Source organism: Protomyctophum bolini (assembly GCF_963924005.1).
Source record: "Protomyctophum bolini genome assembly, chromosome: 1".
Taxonomy (NCBI): Eukaryota; Metazoa; Chordata; class Actinopteri; order Myctophiformes; family Myctophidae; genus Protomyctophum; species Protomyctophum bolini.
This window is the reverse complement of record NC_137862.1, coordinates 14,246,623-14,267,295: the sequence shown is the minus strand read 5'-3', so window position 1 is coordinate 14,267,295 and position 20,673 is coordinate 14,246,623. Positions and strand designations below refer to the sequence as shown.

Genomic DNA, 20,673 nt, shown 5'->3' with positions numbered 1-20,673 from the left:
ACACACACACACACACGCACACACACACACACACACACACACACACACACACACACACACACTACTTGGAGACGCACGATTCAACATGCACTCATTCCAAGAAATGAAGCTGCACATCAATTAGCCGATGTCTTCAATCTATAAGCAGACAAAATAATCTCTCTGTGCCTATAGTGATGAGTAACATTCAAGTACTTACTATCCTCACCAATGTGTTCCAGCTTTTACTTTCCAACCATGTTTGATGCACATGGCATGCATGTGAGCACATGAGCACGTAAGTGCACATACCGTACACGTAAACACAATTTACAATTGAGGCTTTTAGCAGATACTCCAGTATGACTCATAAAGTGCAAGGTTGGAGTGAATGCAATGAATCACATAGTGGCTTTTATTTTAGAGCTTTTTGTGTAAACCTTGAATGATACAGTTTAATTCATGTGTAGCTACATTTATTTTACCAAATATAAATTCAATTTATGTTGACAAGGCTGATTTATTAATTTCTATCACAGGCATTTACTAGTGCACAGGGATTGTATATTTTATTAACTTAAGGGTCTGCTAAACATAGCCTTTGATGAAAAGTTAACTATTAACATTGAAACAGGACACTTTGATACAGTACACAAGCAACAAAGCAGGTACATGATAGTCCTTTATTACGGATGAGTGCAGCCTAAATATGGCAGCACATCTCCAAACACAAGAATACATTTACTGTAGAAGGGAAAAACATCTCGCTGCCTTTGCTGTCCTACAGTATACGTATTAACCTTCCTTCCCAGTGGTGACTATCCTCAATGGCTTTTGTCCACAGAGCTCTATAAAAAGGACCCGCTTTCTGAGACGATTCAGTCCTTCAGCATTTATTTAACATGTACAGTGCATGATGATGTACAATGACATGTGTCTTACAACCTCATCTCAACCACAGAGGACATACATCACCAGGGAGATCGTGGCCACAGATGGTGGGAACCGTAGCAGCTCGGTGGAGCTGTCCGTGACCATCACTAATGTGAAGAACCAGCCCCCACAGTGGGAGAAGGACAGCTACAGCATTGTCATACCAGAAAACACTGTCCGAGACACTCCGATTGTGGTGAGTGAAGGAAGGGGCACCGCCACAAGCCCAAACGAATCCTGCAGTTGTATGCAGGGCCAGATAAATGTACAAGCTGATGGGGATCAGCAGCCTGGGGCATGAGGGCACATGACGCACCCTTTCGGCAACGCCAATCACCCACACTGCCTTTTGCCTCGGTTGCCTAGCGTTTGTGAAATAAACCCGCTCACAGCATATACTGTAGATAGATCTTGTGTATGGAATCAGAGCCTATTCATTAAAAGGCCATTTCAGTCAGTCCCTTTATAAAAACAAATCTCCAAATCACCACTGCATGTTGCAGATTGCTTGTTGCAGATTGCGGGCTATTTATTAAATTGACAATGATGCATTTGTGAATGTCGGGATCCCTATTAGGGACAGGGATTGTTAATTGCTTTTGATGTCGATCCCGCTATCGATCATTTTCTATTATTTGTAGCTGTCCGGAAATTGCTGTTAATCCATGGCACTGTATCACTTTCATTTAATTTCGGCAGACATCAAAGGAACATCAATTGAATGGCTTACAACAGTTGAGGCCAACATGACCGTTGGCCTCAACTGTTGCAAGCCATCCAATTGATGTTCCTTGTTTTTACCAGTAGTTGGCAAGACATTTAAGTCAAAAGCTTTTTTTAAATGACATGCCTGGACTGCTAGGCATTTAGGCTCTAATGTTGTTCGATAGCACGTTGCGGTTTCAAGTCCCATTCCCCATTTTTCTCTCCCTGCTCCCTGTCCATCTCCACTGTGTGTGTGTGTGTGTGTGTGTGTGTGTGTGTGTGTGTGTGTGTGTGTGTGTGTGTGTGTGTGTGTGTGTGTCTGCATCTATAGAGACACACAGGGACTAAAAATGTCACGCCCCCCACTTCTGGTCCGTTTGAACGGTGTACTGCAGCTGTCAATGCAATCCCTATGAGAGATATCATAAAATACCCTTATTTCACTGGTTGATTACTGAGGCTGTAGCGATTCTTTTTATGTTCTAATAAAGTCTCCCATATGTTTGATTTATCCTTTTCAATGTCACATACCTGCCATCTAAATATAAAACCCACAATGTACTGTAATATACTCCATCAGAGATTCAAAAGTGCTAACATTGTAAATGTAATGTTAAAGTGGGCGCACGGTATACGTCACGGTCGCATCCCTTGAGGTTTTCAATAACCAGATATATTTGTTGTGTTTCTTTTTATATGCGATGTATTTGTGGAAAATTATCTAAACAGCATCTTGCAAGACTAATTATTAATACTCATCTGGAGAATTCACTATATGAAAATGTCAGGATATAATGTCACTCCTCCATTTAGCTGGGTTATTTTCCCATCTATTCAGCCAAGTTAATTATACAACAAGTTGACAACGGTATAACACACCATCAGAGCTCCGAGGTAGGTAGAACATATTAGTAAGCCCGTGACATGTTCAAAATATAGACATGAATGAACAAAGTCAGTCGGGATCGGGATGTATGAGAATTCCACTCTTCAAAGTCGGCGCTCGTAGCCTCGTAAAGGCAGTGACGTCCCTTAAAAGTGTCAGGTTCTCTGTCTGTCGTCTCCCCTCTGCTCTGTTAACATTATGGGTGTGGTAAATTCAAGTGGTAAATTAAATGTGAAATACATCCTCTATTGAGAAAACAAGAATATATGTTGACAAAGACACTTCATACATATGGAAACATATTTTTATTCAAATCAATATAGTCTTCAGTTAATTTTGTTACATTTTAAAAGTAGGCTAACTACAGTTTAATTTCAATGGACTTATATGGGCTGGCCTGCAGTACACCGTTCTAACGTACCAGAAAGCTGTCTCATTTGGGGGCGTGAAATGTGTAGTCCCCGTGTGTCTATTTAACAAAGGTGCAGACGTTCACAAATCAGCAGAGAGTGAGCGACGTTTGCGCTACTGTATGCAGAGTTGAAGTGGAAATAAAAACGTCTGGGTTTCCGAGGCTAGTGATTCAATGATATGACTCAGGGTCTTTCGAGACAGGGTGTCACGTCAGGTCCTGCTAGATAAGCGAAAACTTAACTCCAAGTCTCCAATTCTCAATAGTTTCAGAATAGAATGTAGCTTGATCCCTATCCCTATTCCCTAGACCTTATTATGGGCACATACCGTATGTACTGTACACCCGCCACAGTGAGAGACCCACACACAGACACCGCCCACTGTAACTTTCATTTTAGTAGATAATTTATCATACTGTAAGAACACATTATAAGATAAACGTCTATTGATCCCCAGAGGGAAATGCAGGTATCATAGCTACAGCAGCAAGATTAAGGCAGTAAAGTCACACACTCACACAGACACAATATATTTAAACTCCACTTAATGCGTGCACGCACGCACACAATTTACTCACATGTTCTCTTGCCCTTCTTTCTTGATTTACCCAGCCTTGTTCTGAAATACTAATTTGACTTAATTTGCTTAATAGCTTTGAAGAGATCCTGAGGAAATTTCTGTCGATTAATTTGCAATGTGTTAGCTATGTGAAAAAAAGTAAATGGATATGAATAATCGAGCGGGGATGATTGGATACAATCGTGTTCCTGAAATAATGAGGCTTACATCGCTGGAAGCTATATTTATCGTGTGTGTGTGTGTGTGTGTGTGTGTGTGTGTGTGTGTGAATCGAGATTGCAGATATATACATTTGATTGAACTATCAGTGGGTTCTAATAGCTCAACTATGGATATGTTAGTGGTATGGCTGTGTTGTTGGTCAGTCATGCTGTGTTGTTGGTCAGTCATGCCCGGCACCCCTGCACGCATGATGGGCTGTCTCATTATTTTACCTCCTCAGCAGCAGAGGTTGAATGGCAGCAGTTAGGTCACCCGTGGAGGGAGATGGTGTTTTTATTTTTAATTGAGGGGGGCGTACAGTAGATAGTGTCTGCTTCGAACCAATCCATCCTAATTGGTTTATGGAGAATTCAGAATTGCATTTTGTCCCGTGGGATGTCGCTGGGTTTGTTGTCATGTTAAAGTGTCTTGGGACTCTCTCTCTCCGCCTGGTAAACATACACGTGTTATTATTCATTGTCTCTTTTCTTTTGCGGTACAGCATTTCATTCTTTGGGAAGACATGCTTCTAAATGGATGTTGAGTGTATAATCAACCTCCAGCATTGCATTAGTGCGTGTGAGCGTGCGTGCCACTGGGGCGTGTTCATGGATCCTGCCGCAAAAGAACAAGGAGGCGCTTAGAGGCGCGCCCACGGCCGTCTTGAGTGACAGGCAGGCAGGCACCGCTGTTAAGAAGAACGTGTATTAGTTTTAATAGTTATATTAGTTCGTATTTAGAATTTAATTGTGTCCACAATTCCATGCTGTATAAATTGCTGTGGTACTATAGGGGAGACACAAATGTTGATCAATAATAATCCAGGCTATATGGTGCTGTGTTGCCTATCAGGCCATGGCTCTTTAGTCGACTGGTAACGTACTGTGCCCTTGGAACGGGGAAACCGAGGCTTCAGTAAAACTGGGCCAACTTTTTTGACAGCTATTTGTTAGTGAATAACAAATAGCTGCAAAAAAGATCTATCTATCTATCTATCTATCTATCTATCTATCTATCTATCTATCTATCTATCTATCTATACCTTAATTAGTACACCTTAATTAGAACGATTGTTTATTATATCTATCCATCCATCTATGTCTGTGGTTTTCAGGTGGTCCCCAGCTAAATGATGGAGAGTTATTAAGAGTTGTATTGTGGCCAAGGCCGGGAGGCGAACCCGCGTTACCCGTTCCAAGGGCACAGTACGTTACCAGTCGACTAATATACTAATATAACTATTTAAACTAATACACGTTAAAAAGGCTATTCTGTTAAAAAACGCATCGCCCTTTTCTTCTTAACAGCGGTGCGCACCTGCCTGCCTGCCTGCGCGCGTGCAGCTGACAGCCTGTCACTCAAGACGGCCGTGGGCGTGCCTCTAAGCGCAAAGGCCACGCCTCCTTGTTCTTTTGCGGCAGGATTCATAAACCCACGCCGCTGGGGCATTTTCCCAGCTTTATCGATGATAATCAAGAATAGACAATTAAAATAGCTCTTTGAAAAAGTAAAAGTGTGATGGCACGGAACACACCACACAATTATCAACCGATTATCAGGCACTGACACTTGTCTCGACAGCCCCATTTCACAACAATGACATGGTGCGTATAGAGCAGTGGTTGCCAAACCTTTCAGCCCGTGACCCAAAAAGAGACATTTTATGAGAGTTGCTTCACGCCGCGTTGCGACGTAGGCTATTTTCACAACATCTTAAACATTTGTTTTCAAATGTATGGAATTTCTTAGATTTTAACATAGCTGTCAACCAAATGTGTCTTTATTGAAAGGCAATTAAAGGCTAGTAGGCAAGTCTGTTTAATTAATCCGATTTCCCAAAGTTTTTGCTTGATACCGTTTCATAGATCTACATACCAAATGAAAGATTGAACTTCATAGATTACACAGCACTTTATATAAAAATGGTCCAATTGACCGGCCTCTGTATCAAATATAAATATATTTCAAGGCAGCAACGTGTGTCCTTCTTCCATGGCCATGGGCCATAGTGTAAATCAATGGGCATAATGCATAATGGATAAGGATAATCGATCTCTTAAAGGCAATGGCATTATGCATAATGTAACGGGTAGCAGAGGTGTTTTAAGGATGGACACAAGGACACAAGATAGCCAATTTAACGGGGGGACACCTCTTACACAATGCAAAATCCCCAAATTACAGATAAAATGAGCGGGATTTTAATCTGGAATCTGGAGGAGTAATATAAAAAAAAATGTTTTACAAAAGTCGGCCTCTTGGTGGCGGTATAAAAGGCAGATGTGAAAAATGCAGGGCAAAGGTTTTTCCTTGACCTCTAGGGAGTGTGCATTCAACGTTTCACACAGATCGGTGCAGTTATACTGTATAGAAATGTGAAAATCTGCCTCATGGTGGAGCTATAACAGGCCGTTCTGGAAAATTTGGAGCAGAAGTTCGTCATTGGCATCCAGGGAGTGTGTGTGTGTGTGTGTGTGAAGTCTGGCATCGACTCGGCTTTAAATTAATATATCCATTCTACCGAGGCTGCCAAGATTGTTTTATTACCTTTGGAGCATACGCCAAAGTATTTGCGCCTTTGATCCATGAAAATCCACCTGAAAATAGTTGGCTTGTTGTCGAAGAGAAAAAATATGCGACCGTAAATCAATCTGCATGCCCATATCCTGTAAGATGTTAAAATGTTGTCCCTCTATCACCATCCAGACCATCAAGGCCACGTCTCCGCTGGGTGATCCCAGAGTCACATACAACCTGGAGGACGGGATGGTGCCGGAGACCAACATGCCGGTCCGCTTCTACCTGACGCCCAACCGGGAGGACAGCTCGGCCTCCATCCTGGTGGCCGAGCCCCTGGACTACGAGACCACCAGGAACTTCATGCTGCGGGTCCGCGCCCAGAACGTCGCGGCCGTGCCCCTGGCGGCATTCACCACCGTCTACATCAATGTCACAGGTTTGTGATCTAGACTGGATGTTATGATCTTATGTTGGGGTGTGTGACGATGCAGCATCATTCCATATTTACCGTGGGTGCTGCTAAAACATGATGCAGAAGGATCACATCGTCGTCACAGGCGATTGAAAGAAACGGATAGAATGGGTGTTTATGGGCACTGCTTGTCAGGCAGCACATCATTCAAACATGCATTCATACAGGCTAGTGCAGAGTGCAACTATAGAAGGACACAGTTCATTATTTTTTTAAATTATTGAAAAATGCAAATGGCTGCCGGCAACACTGGCAAAATCAACATAAAACACTACATTATAATAATACACAATACAGTGTGAAACAACACAGATTATTTCCCCCGCTAGGCATAGCCACCTTCTGCTACAGTATAATACCAATAATATTGCTTTCATTTCCATGTGCTTATTTTAGTTTTTATCCCTAGTATTCAACACAAACACTGTCGACGTACTGAATTTTGCACTTTTAAAATTAGTTTTGCAACACAGTTTTTTATTTGAGATATTGTCAGGTGGAAACTTCAAATATCCAAAATGGTTACTTTTCAGCATCAATTAAAAAAACACACACACACCCTTTGAAAGGCTTGGTGTAGCTCGGCCATGATCTGCCAAAGAAACATTTTAAACTACAGTACCACGACTGTTCCAGCTCAGGGTTTGGGCTGCTTTGATGTTGTCACCCCTTACCCTATCGTCACAGTGCTTCTGAATGCTGTTTCTTTAACCTGGCATCCTTTTGTTTGGCTTGATGTTTGAGTGCTGTTAACCAGGCTTAACTCCCCATCATCATCGCTACTTAATACTGCAGTATCAGCTGGCTGATGGCCTATGGACCTGGCTGCCTACCCAGCATACCCTGGTCACACATTGAACCTCCCAGGCACGCACACATTATGTGCGCACAGACGCACGCACGCACGGACGCACGCACGCACGCACAACCTGCGGAATTGTTTTCTTTGTACAGACCTCCACTCCACCCACCCCTCTCTCTCTCTCTCTCTCTCTCTCTCTCTCTCTCTCTCCCCCTTTCCTTTCCATCTCTCCTCATTTTCCATTATCTATCTTAATAAGAAAGCCTTTTAACTCCTCCACAGGGAGGTTAGAAGGAGAAGCTCTATAATGGATTCAAGGAATCCGTAATTCATAGATTTAGACATTTGTGATGAGAAAAGACGACAAAAATGGCTCCTGGACTAGCATTAGACCTAATGGGTTGAGCTATTCTACACATAAAATGCTTCTGGCCTTGAATCAACTATCTTGCAACTGCTTGTGCCAATTATGCCAAACCTTAATTCTGGTTGTCTCTCACTAACGTTCAGAAGCAGCTTGTCAAACAGATGACTATTCCTGACACTTCTTCTCTTGCTCTCTCTCTGTCCTTCTCTAGACGTAAATGACAATGTTCCTTTCTTCACCTCGTCCATCTACGAGGCCTCAGTCACAGAAGGGGCCGAATCAGGGACTCAGGTCTTCCAGGTGTCCGCAAACGACATGGACCTGGGCCTTAATGGCAAGGTGAGCACGCACGCACACACACACACTACACACACAGAAAAAGGCAAACTTGCACATCCGAAATGTTGGGAAAGAAATGCTGTAAAGTAACCTACCTACTAAAGTACATACTCAAGTACTGTATATATATAATTTTACATTATTATACATTTGATAATTATCATTACAAAACACACTAACCACTTCAGCCTTATACTGTATTTATTTTGGTAATTTGAAAATAGCAGATCTACAGTACTAGTTCACGCTTGTAGTTGAGCTATTTTCAAAATATTTTTTATACATTTTGAACTTTGAAATGGGGCATTCTACACAATGAGTACTTTTAGTTTTGATACTAAGAATAGTTTGATGCCAAAAATTTGTTTTCTAGATTGTGGTATTAATACTTTTACTTAAGTACAAAATGTCAGTATTTTCCCACCACTGATAAAAAAAAATCACACACGTGTGAACTGAGTGGTGCAATTCCCCCCCCCCCCCCCCCCCCCGCCTCTCTCTCTCTCTCTCTCTCTCATTAGAGACACAGCACTACCCTCTCTCTGTTTCTGGCGCCCCCTACCTATCAATAAGTCACATGCTCGTGCTCATACAGGTACACAAACAGGTACACGGACATTGCTGGTTGTAGGAGTGGTTGCACCACTCAAAAAGACTGTGACAAACATCTCTCTTATAAATGGTGTTGCTCTTTCAGCGTGCCCAATTGAGGTAACTGATTAGGAGAGATGCACACACTGCTGGGGAGAGTGCACCTCTTCACCTCTCAACTCATATGTTTATCAATTCAGCCTGGCCTTCTGTGGAGCAGACGGGAAATCCATACTTTCCTAAGTGCCTCTACACTAAGACCTCTCTACCCAACTTCAAAATAATACCATTAGAGCAGACAGCCATTCCCAACCTTTGGGCCGGGGTCCACTGGCGTGCCATTTTGAGTGGGCCCAGATTTTAATAACATACCAAATTATATATATTATATGTGTGTGTGTGTGTGTGTGTGTGTGTGTGTGTGTGTGTGTGTGTGTGTGTGTGTGTGTGTGTGTGTGTGTGTGTGTGTGTGTGTGTGTGTGTGTGTGTGTGTGTGTGTGTGTGTGTGTGTGTGTGTGTCATGCCACCCCTCATGGGATTATGTGACACCTTGTCATACAGACACAGTTACAATTATTCGGATATACACGTCTTTTTACACTGGTTACCAGTAATGCTGATCGTCTACTCAACATGAATACAACAGAACAAAACACAACAAAAATAAACAAAACAAAACAGCCCTTACTGGTTGTACATTGCTTTTTTCTTTAGGTCCCAGGCTTTTTCTAGATAGATTGCCAATTTAAGATATATTTTTCAAATAAACGGCTGATAAATTGTGCATCATTTAAATCCATCATATCATCATAGTTTATATTATTAAACAATTTTTCTCTGACCCTCCCAGTACAAAACAAAATGATACTCATTCTCTATTTCATTGAGATGACACATTTGACAGATTCGATCTTCTTCATCCAACCCAACATAGCGACCAGTTTCAATGTAAAGTGGCAATATACTTCCTCCAATCTGAGCACTTTGGTAAATTAAATAAAACATAGTTTTCAGTCATATTTAATTTCCCTATATGTACGTAATTTTGGTTTACTCCAGATCTCTTATGGCTGACGCGAGTGTGTGTGTGTGTGTGTGTGTGTGTGTGTGTGTGTGTGTGTGTGTGTGTGTGTGTGTGTGTGTGTGTGTGTGTGTGTGTGTGTGTGTGTGTGTGTGTGTGTGTGTGTGACGCATTACGCATTACGCAAGTGGGATTATTGTACACAGCAGAGTCCATTTTGTACACTAGCTGTCATAGTTAAAAGTAGCACATTGAGATAATATCCTTCTGGGAGACTTGTGGATGGACTGCTCAGAAGAACATTATTTAATTTAACTCAGAGAATGACAGTGTGTTTTAACAGTGGGAGAACAACGGCGACTCTGGGCGATACAAATCTCCTAGTGGGCGTTCCTGCTGTCATTATGTCCTTATTGGTGGTATGGAGTGTAAACAAAGCAACACACGATGTCGTCCAAAGATACCATATTTTCGACGTTCCTCCGCCCACTTTCTGACTATCGCCTCTTCGCCTGCTATCGCCAGTAGTTGCCGGGTCCCATAGACAACTAACGCACTTCCCGGAAAATATGTCAGCCTGCTGTTACAACGCACTGTGACGATTTGACTGTCTGGTGCTCTGGGCAACACATTACTTCCACTCACGTTGCTGTGTTTTAAATAGCAGATCCTCAGCGAGTAGCAGTATATTTATTCAAGTATATAATTAATTTACAGTTACAGTTTGTTGATGTTACATTTCCTTATATGTCTAGGGGTTATTAAAGGATGCAACAAGGCTGGCAAGTGAACGGTTGTTTATTCACGGTGCTTCAATAAGGTTAATATACAATAGACAGAAGGTATACAGTAAATACAATTTACAACAGTATAAATATATTATATGGAAATATATATATATATATATCTCTAGACAACCTGTACGGACTAATAACGATGGGTTTCCAACCAAATCAAATATAGGGGCTGAGCCCTCTACTCGAGCTACGAGTTTACAAGTGTCAAGTTCAATGTTACTTAAATTATACAATAGCGAAAAACCGGCTTCATGGGGCAACACAGAGAAACAAACAAAACAGACTATACCTACTCTAGAAACCAAATGAACCCTCTATCTAAACCTAACAAAAAAAGGAAAATAAGGGTTACAAAAGATTAAACTATGTAAACTCTCTACTCTAACTACTGCCTAACAAAATAATGACTGTTACAAAAAGCAAGCTCCCATACTCCTTTAAGTGATACCTTACCACTTAGATCAACGTAAGCATAATTACTTGTAACAACAAACAGCGAGACAGGTATGATAGATAAACACTCAGGGCGCTCCACACCTGTAGAGACCCTAGTGTATGCGTTTTACAAAGGTGTAGCTTCACAGCTCCCCTGGACAAGGTGTTCTCAGTATGACCGACTGAGTCACAATGCCAATGAGCTCACATCACAGCTGCGCTTAAGTAGGCTTCCACAGGCTGGCTCTCAGGTCGATGATAGGCTCAGGTGACAAGGTGGGCAGGTGGAAGGTGGATTGTTCTCCGCCTCCGAGCACCGCAGCATCAGTCAGACCTGGGACTGAGAACTTCAATCAGCACTCTATACAATGCAACAGCATGCGACTGACAAATAACCGTATTTCCATAATCACTGTACACTATATAATATATATATAAATATAGTTGCGTTATAATATAATATGTATATATTATAAATATACAATCCCCGATTATGTAACAGTTGATCATTTATAATTTTGTATATTCGAAAACAGCCAATCCTGCATTGTGACATGTTATGAGCTTGCAGATCTTTTTTCTTTGTACTGTACTGATGCCTATACGTTTGTACATTCACTCAAGTGAAAGTTTGAACAGGTACAGACAGAACATTTCTATTTTATGGTATTGCTACTTGAAGCTCAGAAATTGTGCAATATGATTTGGACACAATTGTTAAATACGTACAATGTATTATAATTGCCAATGTACAATTTAGGAATTTACCACATGTTCTTATCCAGAGTGATTTACTAAGTGCAAAGTAAATGGCATGGACCTTTATCGACAAACAACAGGGTAAACGTAGAAAATCAATTAATAGTGCATGATGTCAAGCTCAGAACACTACATTTTCGAAATCATAATAATTATGCCTGTAGTGTTTTTCATCTGATCGCAGTTTTTGGCTTTTAAACCTGTGACATTTTCTTTTAGGATTTTGAACAGAATAATCAGCATAGTGTAGGGAGTAATTGCCTCCACTGCTCAAGAAGCTTTTTGGAAACAATGACTATTCAAATAGTCGGAAATAACAAACATTTTCAATAATTATGAAAAGCTATACTCCTGTGGAAAGTTTGTCATACAGTATATTAATTGACTTGTATTGACCCTATAAGCAATTTAGTAGCCTACTGTATAGGATTTTCCAACTCTAATGGTACAGATGTCTGGCCCATGGACTATATGCTAAGTGCTCAAAGCAACTAAGTTACCAGGTAAACATCAAACATAGCATGCTGCATCTGTCTAAACAACATGCTATCTATATAATATTATTAGAATTTGTTGTAAAGCAAACATATGACTATATGAATAACATAACATGAACAAGTAACTAACCTACAGTACATCTGCGCAGTATTACTATGACATCTATCAAAAAAATAGCCATGCAAAGAAAGACGAGTGCTAGAGGGTTGAGCTGCAGACTGTAGAGTCTGAAGGAGTTCGTGTGTAGCCCTGACAGGGGTGGGGGAGAGTTCATTTCACAGCTTGGGAGACAGGAGGAAGAAGAGTCTGGGATGCTTGGAGCGATGGCCAGTGTGTCATAGCAAAATAGTCTCTCAACACAGACGTGTTAGCTTCCACAATTTTCAAAATGCTCCCGTCTGTAGTTCGTTAGCTATGAAAATGAGTCGCCTGTGCAGTCATGTAAATATGTCCTACCGTGACTGTGAACCAAATTAGTTTACTATAGTTTGCTATACATTTGCTATACAAGCTAGATGTATAGCAGAAATGGAAATTTATTTTAAAGTGCATTTATTTGAACACTGAGTTGTGATTAGTTTGAATACCCCTCTGGCCTGTAGAGCGAGGTGATCAGCTTCCTGTTTTCAACTTTTACCGGACTCTCTGTAGAATAGTCTGGCTTGAGAGACTACGTGGGGACAGACATCCTTTGCCAGCTGGAGAGTTTGGGAAGGGGTAAAGGTGTGGGTCATGCCCTGCCCTGGCCTGCATGCCTTGGTTGCCTTATACCTGTAGGACAAGTGTTTTGAATCGGATGCAGGCAGCAACTGCAAGCCAGTGAAGAGGATGACAAAGTTGGTTCAGAAGAGTAACATCACATTAAAGACACCCAGAAACATTGATAACAGTATACAGACACATGCACACCTTATACAACCACCCCGCCTGGTGCAGAACAAGAAGACGTTGTCTATTAATAATTGAAGGCTTATAGGTGTGACGGGGCCTTCTGGATCAATCGAAGGCGTTTAGGTGAGCAGGCTGACCAACAAGGAGGAAGTTGCAGCAGTCAAGCCTAGAGCTGACTGAGGGCCAAGGCTTGGAGAAGGACCTGGGCAGACTGCTTAGTGAGGAATTAAGGGTCTGATCCTCCGGATGTTGTACAGCCCAACCTACAGGATCAAGTGTGACATACGTAGGCCTTGAAGGTGTGTGTCAACAGCATAACTGGAATAACCTTCAGAGCTTGTAAACAGAAATGACAGAGTCTGGGTACCATCGCCTATTGGCCTGCCTGCCTGTCATTTTTTAAATTATTAATATTATTTTTTGTATCATATCATGACTTGAGCGGCCCCCTACGGTCGCGGCCCACCGGGAATATGCCCGGTACGTCCTGTAGCCAGTCTACCCCTGCATCCATCTGAAAATATGTTGTTCCAGGAACCCACCAGAAGCAAGGATTTGAGTTCAAAATGTTCGCCCTGAATATATTCAATGATTTGCGCCACATTTCACGATTTAACAAAATTAATTGCAGATCTACAAGATCTACAAGTGCGGAACCGAGTGCCGCACTTTGAGCTATGTTTCAATAGCAAAGTATTACATAATGCTTAAAACACCAGAAGGGGTTCCTGTCCTGAGTGGGTTAAAGGAAAGGCGTGATACCAGTTTGTAGTTTAGTACCGTAATCATAAAAGTTTGGTTTCATTACTCATTCGTAATGAGCAGCGAGGTCGGAGAGCAAGATAACGAGGTAGTGACACACGGCAAGTTTATTAACCACATATAGAGGATGTTCTGTGTACCGTACATAATGTGGATAGAAGATGTGAGTCATGTGGAGTTATGTGAGTCATGACTGATACAGAAATGAGCACGATGCAATATGAATGAATACTTTTTTAAACAAGATGATCTAACAAGTAGCTGGCGGTTTTCTCACACTTTGGCTTACATTATGGCCTACATTATCTAAAACGCTAATGTTACTGCTGAATTAGTTACATTTTCTCTAGAAACAGACTGTATCAAATATGAGGGACTGATTGTCATAAACGATAGAGACACCTTCCCGACAATATCACTGAGGCAGTTTGTTTATTTTTGGACCACAATGCTTATATAAGACAATTTTAAGATGACCCCATGTTATTCTCCATTGAGAAAAACGTCCATGAACCAGGGGATGAGCGAGTGACGTCAGGACTTCGGTGCGATAGGCTACATTTGTTTTATAGACTATTTAACAGCAATATTATGGATAATATAGCTAGCATTATGTATGACACCTGGATTTACCCAAGGAATAAAGGTTATATTTATTATCTATTGATACAGACAGACAGACTTTATGTCTGTGAGCACAGCTGTCCTGTGCTCTCATTGGCTGTAATACAGAACTTTTCGGGATGCTGTCACAAATCCATTCATACTGTAGTCCAGTCGGCGAGAGAGCCAAATATCAAACCTGCTATATATAGATAATCAGAAACGCTCGGGAAGGCACTGTTGTGACGAGAAGAGAGCTGAGCCAGAAGGCAAAGCTCTCTGTCTACCGAGCAATCTTGGTCATGTGTGGATCATGACCGAAAGAATAAGGTCGCAAATACAACCGAAATGAGTTTTCTTCGACGGGTGACTGGCATCTCCCTTAGAGATAGGGTGAGAAGTTCAGTCACGTGAGAGAGACTCGGAGTAGAATCGCTGCTTCTTCGCCTGGAAAGGAGCCAACTTAACCTCGGGCGTCTCCCTAGGGAGGTCCTTGAGGCACGTCCCACTGGGAGGAGACCCCGGGGCAGACCAAGGCGCAATTGGAGGAAACACTCATTGGCCTTGGAATGTCTCGGGATCCTCCAACTCTGGGGGTTAACAGTTGAGGCAAAACTACATTGGAGAGAGAGAGGGTAGGTGTGCACAGCATTAAAACAAAAGCCCTTACAAAGCACACCGGTATGTTGTGTTCAGTGGCACAAGATTGTGCCAGAACTAGAAGGCACTGGAAAATGATCAGTGTTTAAGGTTCAACATTGTACTTTATTATTACATCTTGTGTACAGGTAAGACTACAACTTTTTTTGGTTTGGAAATGTCTGAAGGAACATTTCCACACAAACTTGAAAAAGTATTCAGATGTCACTGAAACCAATTAGATTTTATGACTTTTTTTTCTCTTATTTTTCAAGACTGAAATGAATGCCTTGGCTTTCATCATTTACAAATACTGTGGTCCAGTTCAAATGAGAAATCTATAATTGTACAGGCTGCAGGCTGGTGAACAGCAATTTATTTTCAGTTGCTTCTCAGCATTATTAAACAGGACAGTGTTTTAGAGAGACAGGAAATTGAGAGAGAAGATGACTGGAGCAGTTTCAGGTCCTCAAGACTCGTGGAGAGCATCTGTTTCTCCAGGCACACCACTTATCATTTTGATTTTGATTGGTGGTGGAAAAGTTATCAAAAGATGTGGTACTTAAAAGTAACAAATGTAAAAATAGTTATTATGCAGAATATCCCATTTCACAAGTTTTCAAAGCAACGCTTGCTTCCACTGTGGTCGGTCAATGAAATGTTTCCACGGCGTCCACTTTTTTTTATTATACAGGACGTCGATGATAAAAGCGAAAGTATCCAGCGGCAGATCCATAATGATAACTGATAATGATGATAACTACTTCTGGAATCAAAATAAAACGTCCGACTGAAGGCTGCGGTGTGCATGCGCGGCAGAGAATGAGTTTAATTTAGTGACATTTTTTGAATGTCTCTCATTCTGAATTAGATTTTTCCTGTTGTTCCTCTGTTATGGTTTTGACTTAATTTGCTTTGACCAGATCTCCTACTCGTTGCTGGCTGACCGCAGCGGGGACCACCAGTACTTCCGCATCGACCCAGAACTGGGCTCCCTCTACACTGAGACCGTGTTCGACCGCGAAACCAAAGGCTCCTACCTGCTGGAGGTCCAGTCGGTGGACGGCTGGGAGTCTGCCCGGCCTGGGAAACATGGACAGCCCAACTCTGGTATGGCACAGTGTGCTTCTGTTTAGCTGCAGCAGAGTCCGATTGTGGTCTTGTGCGTGCGTGTACATGTCCATGTGTACATAATCAGTAAGGCGAACAATATTATGTGTGGTAAATATGGCTGTATATGATATGACCATGCTCAGGGTCATCTATTCAATTACAGATTCATAATATCATCTAATGACGAGGTCAGCCCATTGTGGAATAAGAGTGGATTATTATAACAATTATTTGCTTATATAGATGAAGTCTACAGAACTAATTCCAATTCCCTAGAGGCTAGCAGTGCTTTTAATGACAAGGACTGGATTCTAATTGAATATGCCTACTCATGGTGCGGGTCACATTGGAATTAGAAATAAGGGCAATTGGAGTGGAGACAGAGGAGCAGATATACTGTAGCTTTCAGACAGCTGGTCTCTAGATGTCATTTAGGGTTCATTTAAGAGTCTTCATTGAGGGGAGCGGCAGCCATAAGCTCTCTCTCTCTCTCTCTCTCTCTCTCTCTCTCTCTCTCTCTCTCTCTCTCTCTCTCTCTCTCCCTCTCACACATACATAAACACATCTGCTCCTCGCTTTCTCTGAGGACTCCAGGCCATTTCTTCTTGTCACCTCCTGCCAGATTAATGCATGCACACATTAAAATCCTCAGTGCTAACTTCAACTCTGCGAGTGTGCCAGTAGGTAAATGAACACTGCAGATCTTTTACGGCCCAAGTATCCGTGTCCCAACATTTAATAGAGAGAGAGACAGCCAAGGCATTGATGAAGCAGAAGAAACTATATTCATGAATAATATGGAATATATTAATGGATAGTCTCTCCACGTTTTGCTTATTATGATGTATTGTGTGTGACAGCGTGTGTGGGGCCCAAGGTGAAGATGGTGTGTGGGATTTAATTCATTTTATTTATGTATTTTATGAATGTTTGATAAGGATATACGCACACATACTGTAATGCAAACACAACACACACACAAACACACACGCACGCACACATAATGCACGTACGCACGCACACACGCATGCACGCACGCACACACATTTCATATTTGTGCAACACATAATTTGAAAGCAAAGCCTTGTTGACATCTGCTCAGCTAGAGAAGCACAAGGACACACATAATGGTTTGTGCCTGCCCTGCACTAATACAAGTCTGTAAACACACATTGTACAGGTAGGTTGTTGTTTTGATATGGGTGACAGAAGAAGTGGATTTGGTTAGGTTACAGAATTGGACCCCAAACCAATGGCTTTGTGTGCCAACCTTCGCACTGACAAAGCTACACAGTAAAATTATCTCTGTTAATTTGACTTCCAGTGGGTAAAAAAACAGACACAAATGGATCCATTCCTGTGTGCTTTGGGGGCGTGTTCTCTCCTCTGCATCATCAGTGCCCATACACGGGCCTTGTACGGAAAGGGCCTTCCTGTGTGGATTTTGCATATTATGTCCCCTAGCGTAGGTACGCTAGAACATGCAGTAATCCTGGTCTCTATACTGCCTCCCCTTGGCCAGCCGGTGCGTCTGACGGAGGGGAAAGGAACTGGTTCAAATACCGTGTTCCTCCCACGCGCTACGTCCAACCAGGGAAACTACCCTGTGTCCGGTGAAAATAATTTATTTAAAGACGTCTAATTTCCTGGGCCTGGCGTCGTCATGAAAGGGTGCGGGACTGCGACTCTCTATAGTGAGAACACGCTCTTCCATTGCTTTTTTGGCCCACTTCAGTTGGTGGAGCTACGCCCTGAGACCGAAGAGATCACACAACCCTGCTTTTTTATGTTTCGAGTCGCACCCAAACTGTGCATATCCGAACTACGTGCAGACTTGGAACAGAGACTACCGATCCCATAGCCTCAGTACGGTGAAAAATGCATGAGAAGTGGCCACGTAACTGCATAAAATGTCCCCCATCCGCCAATTGGTCGTTATGTCACTGTAGCGTGCTGAGTGCCACTGTGGGTTCTTGCCGACCCCATTGTGTAATTAAACCTTCAGCCCTTTATTGACTGTACACAACAACAACGGCCTTACTGGCTCTGCTGCTTGTCATGCATTTAAATCAAAGTCCTTTATAACTGTGCACCGTTGATTCCCATGTCTCCATGGCGTTGTGTGTATGTGAACTGTAGAAGCCAGTTCCATGGGACTATGACTGGAGATCCCATAGCTTGTGGGGAACACAATAATCATTACAGGTCCCAGAGAAAAGAAAAAAATAATAAACAACTTAAATTTGTGAAAAGTGAAGAATCAGCTTCCTTACTCTCTACAAGACATGATGCAGGAAGTGTGATTGATTGACCGAGAGAGAGAGAGAGATGGAGAGATTGATTGTTAAACCCACTGAGGAGAAAAACAATCAAGACATCGTTTTCTTCATTTAATAGGATGCTTGCCTTTTTCAATTTGGCGAATCCTTCTAAATGTAAAACATATTTGAATGTGTTTTTGTATCCTAACTCACATGCAACGATAGCTAAATGCCTGTATCCAGCAAAAAAAAAGAAAATAATTGGTCAATCAGGTCGCATCGGTCTGCTCAGCAGTCATTGTGCAGACGCCTGCCACGTATAGTTGCTGAATACGAATTGGGCTTAATATGAACAGAGATTTACACTGAGTAACGCTTCTCACAACCACGACCAGTGTTACATGCATTAGCTGCATTTGTTATTTTGACATTTTGACATGTCTGCTCTTAGCAGTCTGCTCTGAGTTCTGCAGATTTGTTGTTGATGATGACTCTGCACCTCCCACTCAAGGACATCAAGTTTGTTCTGAGGAGGAATTACGTTCCCAAGCCTTTTCTTCCATGACATTATTACATCATGCCCTTGTACTGAGCAAAGTGCACTGCTCTTAGAGGTAACGAAAAGTGATCATTTAATTGGTCATGATTGAATCCACCCCAACCCACATAGCCATTTCATTGTGTGTGTACTCCGCCCTGCTCCAGTCTAGAAAATGTCAAGTCTGTCTGACCAAAATAGGGTCGTGAATGTCTAAATTAAAATTGAGGAATTTACAATTTAGGCAATTTAGGCTTAATCCAGACCGATTTACAGTAAGCAAGACCATCAGTAATACATCAAATACATAAAAATGTTATATCAGGATCATAAGTCAGCTAATAACCTAATAACATCTGTCTAACAGTAGAATATCTGTACAATAAAACTGATTATACACTAGAGTGCTATGTCTACACAATATGATATCTAAATTACATAAGTTTAGACTTTGCTTTCCTGCAAGGTCGTCGACTGGCTAGGTCAAGTGCTACGGGCTAAGGTGGATTCTGAAGAGGTGAGATTTCAGCTGGTCCTCACAGGTGACTGCACTCAGAGCATTCAGACTCTTGACCTCAGGTAGAAGGGAGAGTAGGATATTGGCTGAGGGGGAATAGGAGCATGGCAAGGTAGGGGCAGAAGCAATGGTAAAACAGTCACTTTTGGCCACTGTAGAGGCCTTGGTCATGATAGAAACATGGAGGGAAAGGATTCAACCACGAGATTGCATGGACAAATGAAGGATCCACGGACGGACGGACTGTCACAGTTCAAATCTGTTGATCTGTTGATGTCATCCCTTCATCAGATCTGTTGATGTCATCCCTCCATCTCTCTCTCACTCCGTCAAAAACATTATGGAATCAGAATCAGATTAATCTGCACATATAAGGTTAAATGTGAACATTAGGGGTGGTATTTGCCCCAAAGACTCCCCTGCTCTCTCTCTCTCTCTCTCTCTCTCTCTCTCCGTGCTGCATTCTGAACACGTTGAATCCTGGGCGGCTGTGACTTGTTTTCTTAGTACTCTGAGGGCTGCGTTTGCTTGCGATCCGTGGTGTGCAACAAACTGTAAGCCTTTCTCGCTACCCGGCTTAAATAATTTATCTCATCTCGGAGAGAGAGTATTGCAAATTATGTTCCTTTTGATTCCAATATCAAAGGGAGCATATCATATTGGCTCGCCCCTATCTCGCCTCTCTCTCTCTCCTTTCTTTGAGCAATCCCCTTTACACCTCTCACCCCGGGGTGCTTTTACTGCCAAGCTCTGCTCATGGTTTTCCTCCGTTTGAAAGAAGAAGAAAAACTCAGACGCCCACGAGGATTAGAATGAGAGAGGCATAGAGAGATTAACGTGATAGAGACTGATTCATGAAATGATAAAAAATGTCCACGTGGAAGTCATCTTTGTTGTGTGTGTGTGTGGGTGGGTGTGTGTGTGTGTTGCATGCGTGCATGTGTGCGTCCTTTGCACTTGCCTATCTAATACTTGAGCTATATACGTGTCTGCTGGGGTGTGTGTGTGTGTGTGTGTGTGTGTGTGTGTGTGTGTGTGTGTGTGTGTGTGT

The 20,673-nt window shown here is 42.1% G+C and overlaps 1 protein-coding gene across 1 annotated transcript in view; it reads left to right on the top strand.

The window, feature by feature from the left end:
- The window catches only part of LOC308319426 (neural-cadherin), a gene marked incomplete at both ends in the record, with an annotated part of 307,480 nt that overhangs the window by 151,950 nt on the left and 134,857 nt on the right, over window positions 1-20,673 (top strand). Inside the window, 4 exons of the mRNA XM_080769498.1 lie at window positions 941-1,108; window positions 6,404-6,653; window positions 8,070-8,197; window positions 16,117-16,303. Coding sequence (XP_080625624.1) covers window positions 941-1,108; window positions 6,404-6,653; window positions 8,070-8,197; window positions 16,117-16,303 — 733 coding nt within the window. The remainder of the gene's footprint in view (window positions 1-940; window positions 1,109-6,403; window positions 6,654-8,069; window positions 8,198-16,116; window positions 16,304-20,673) is intronic.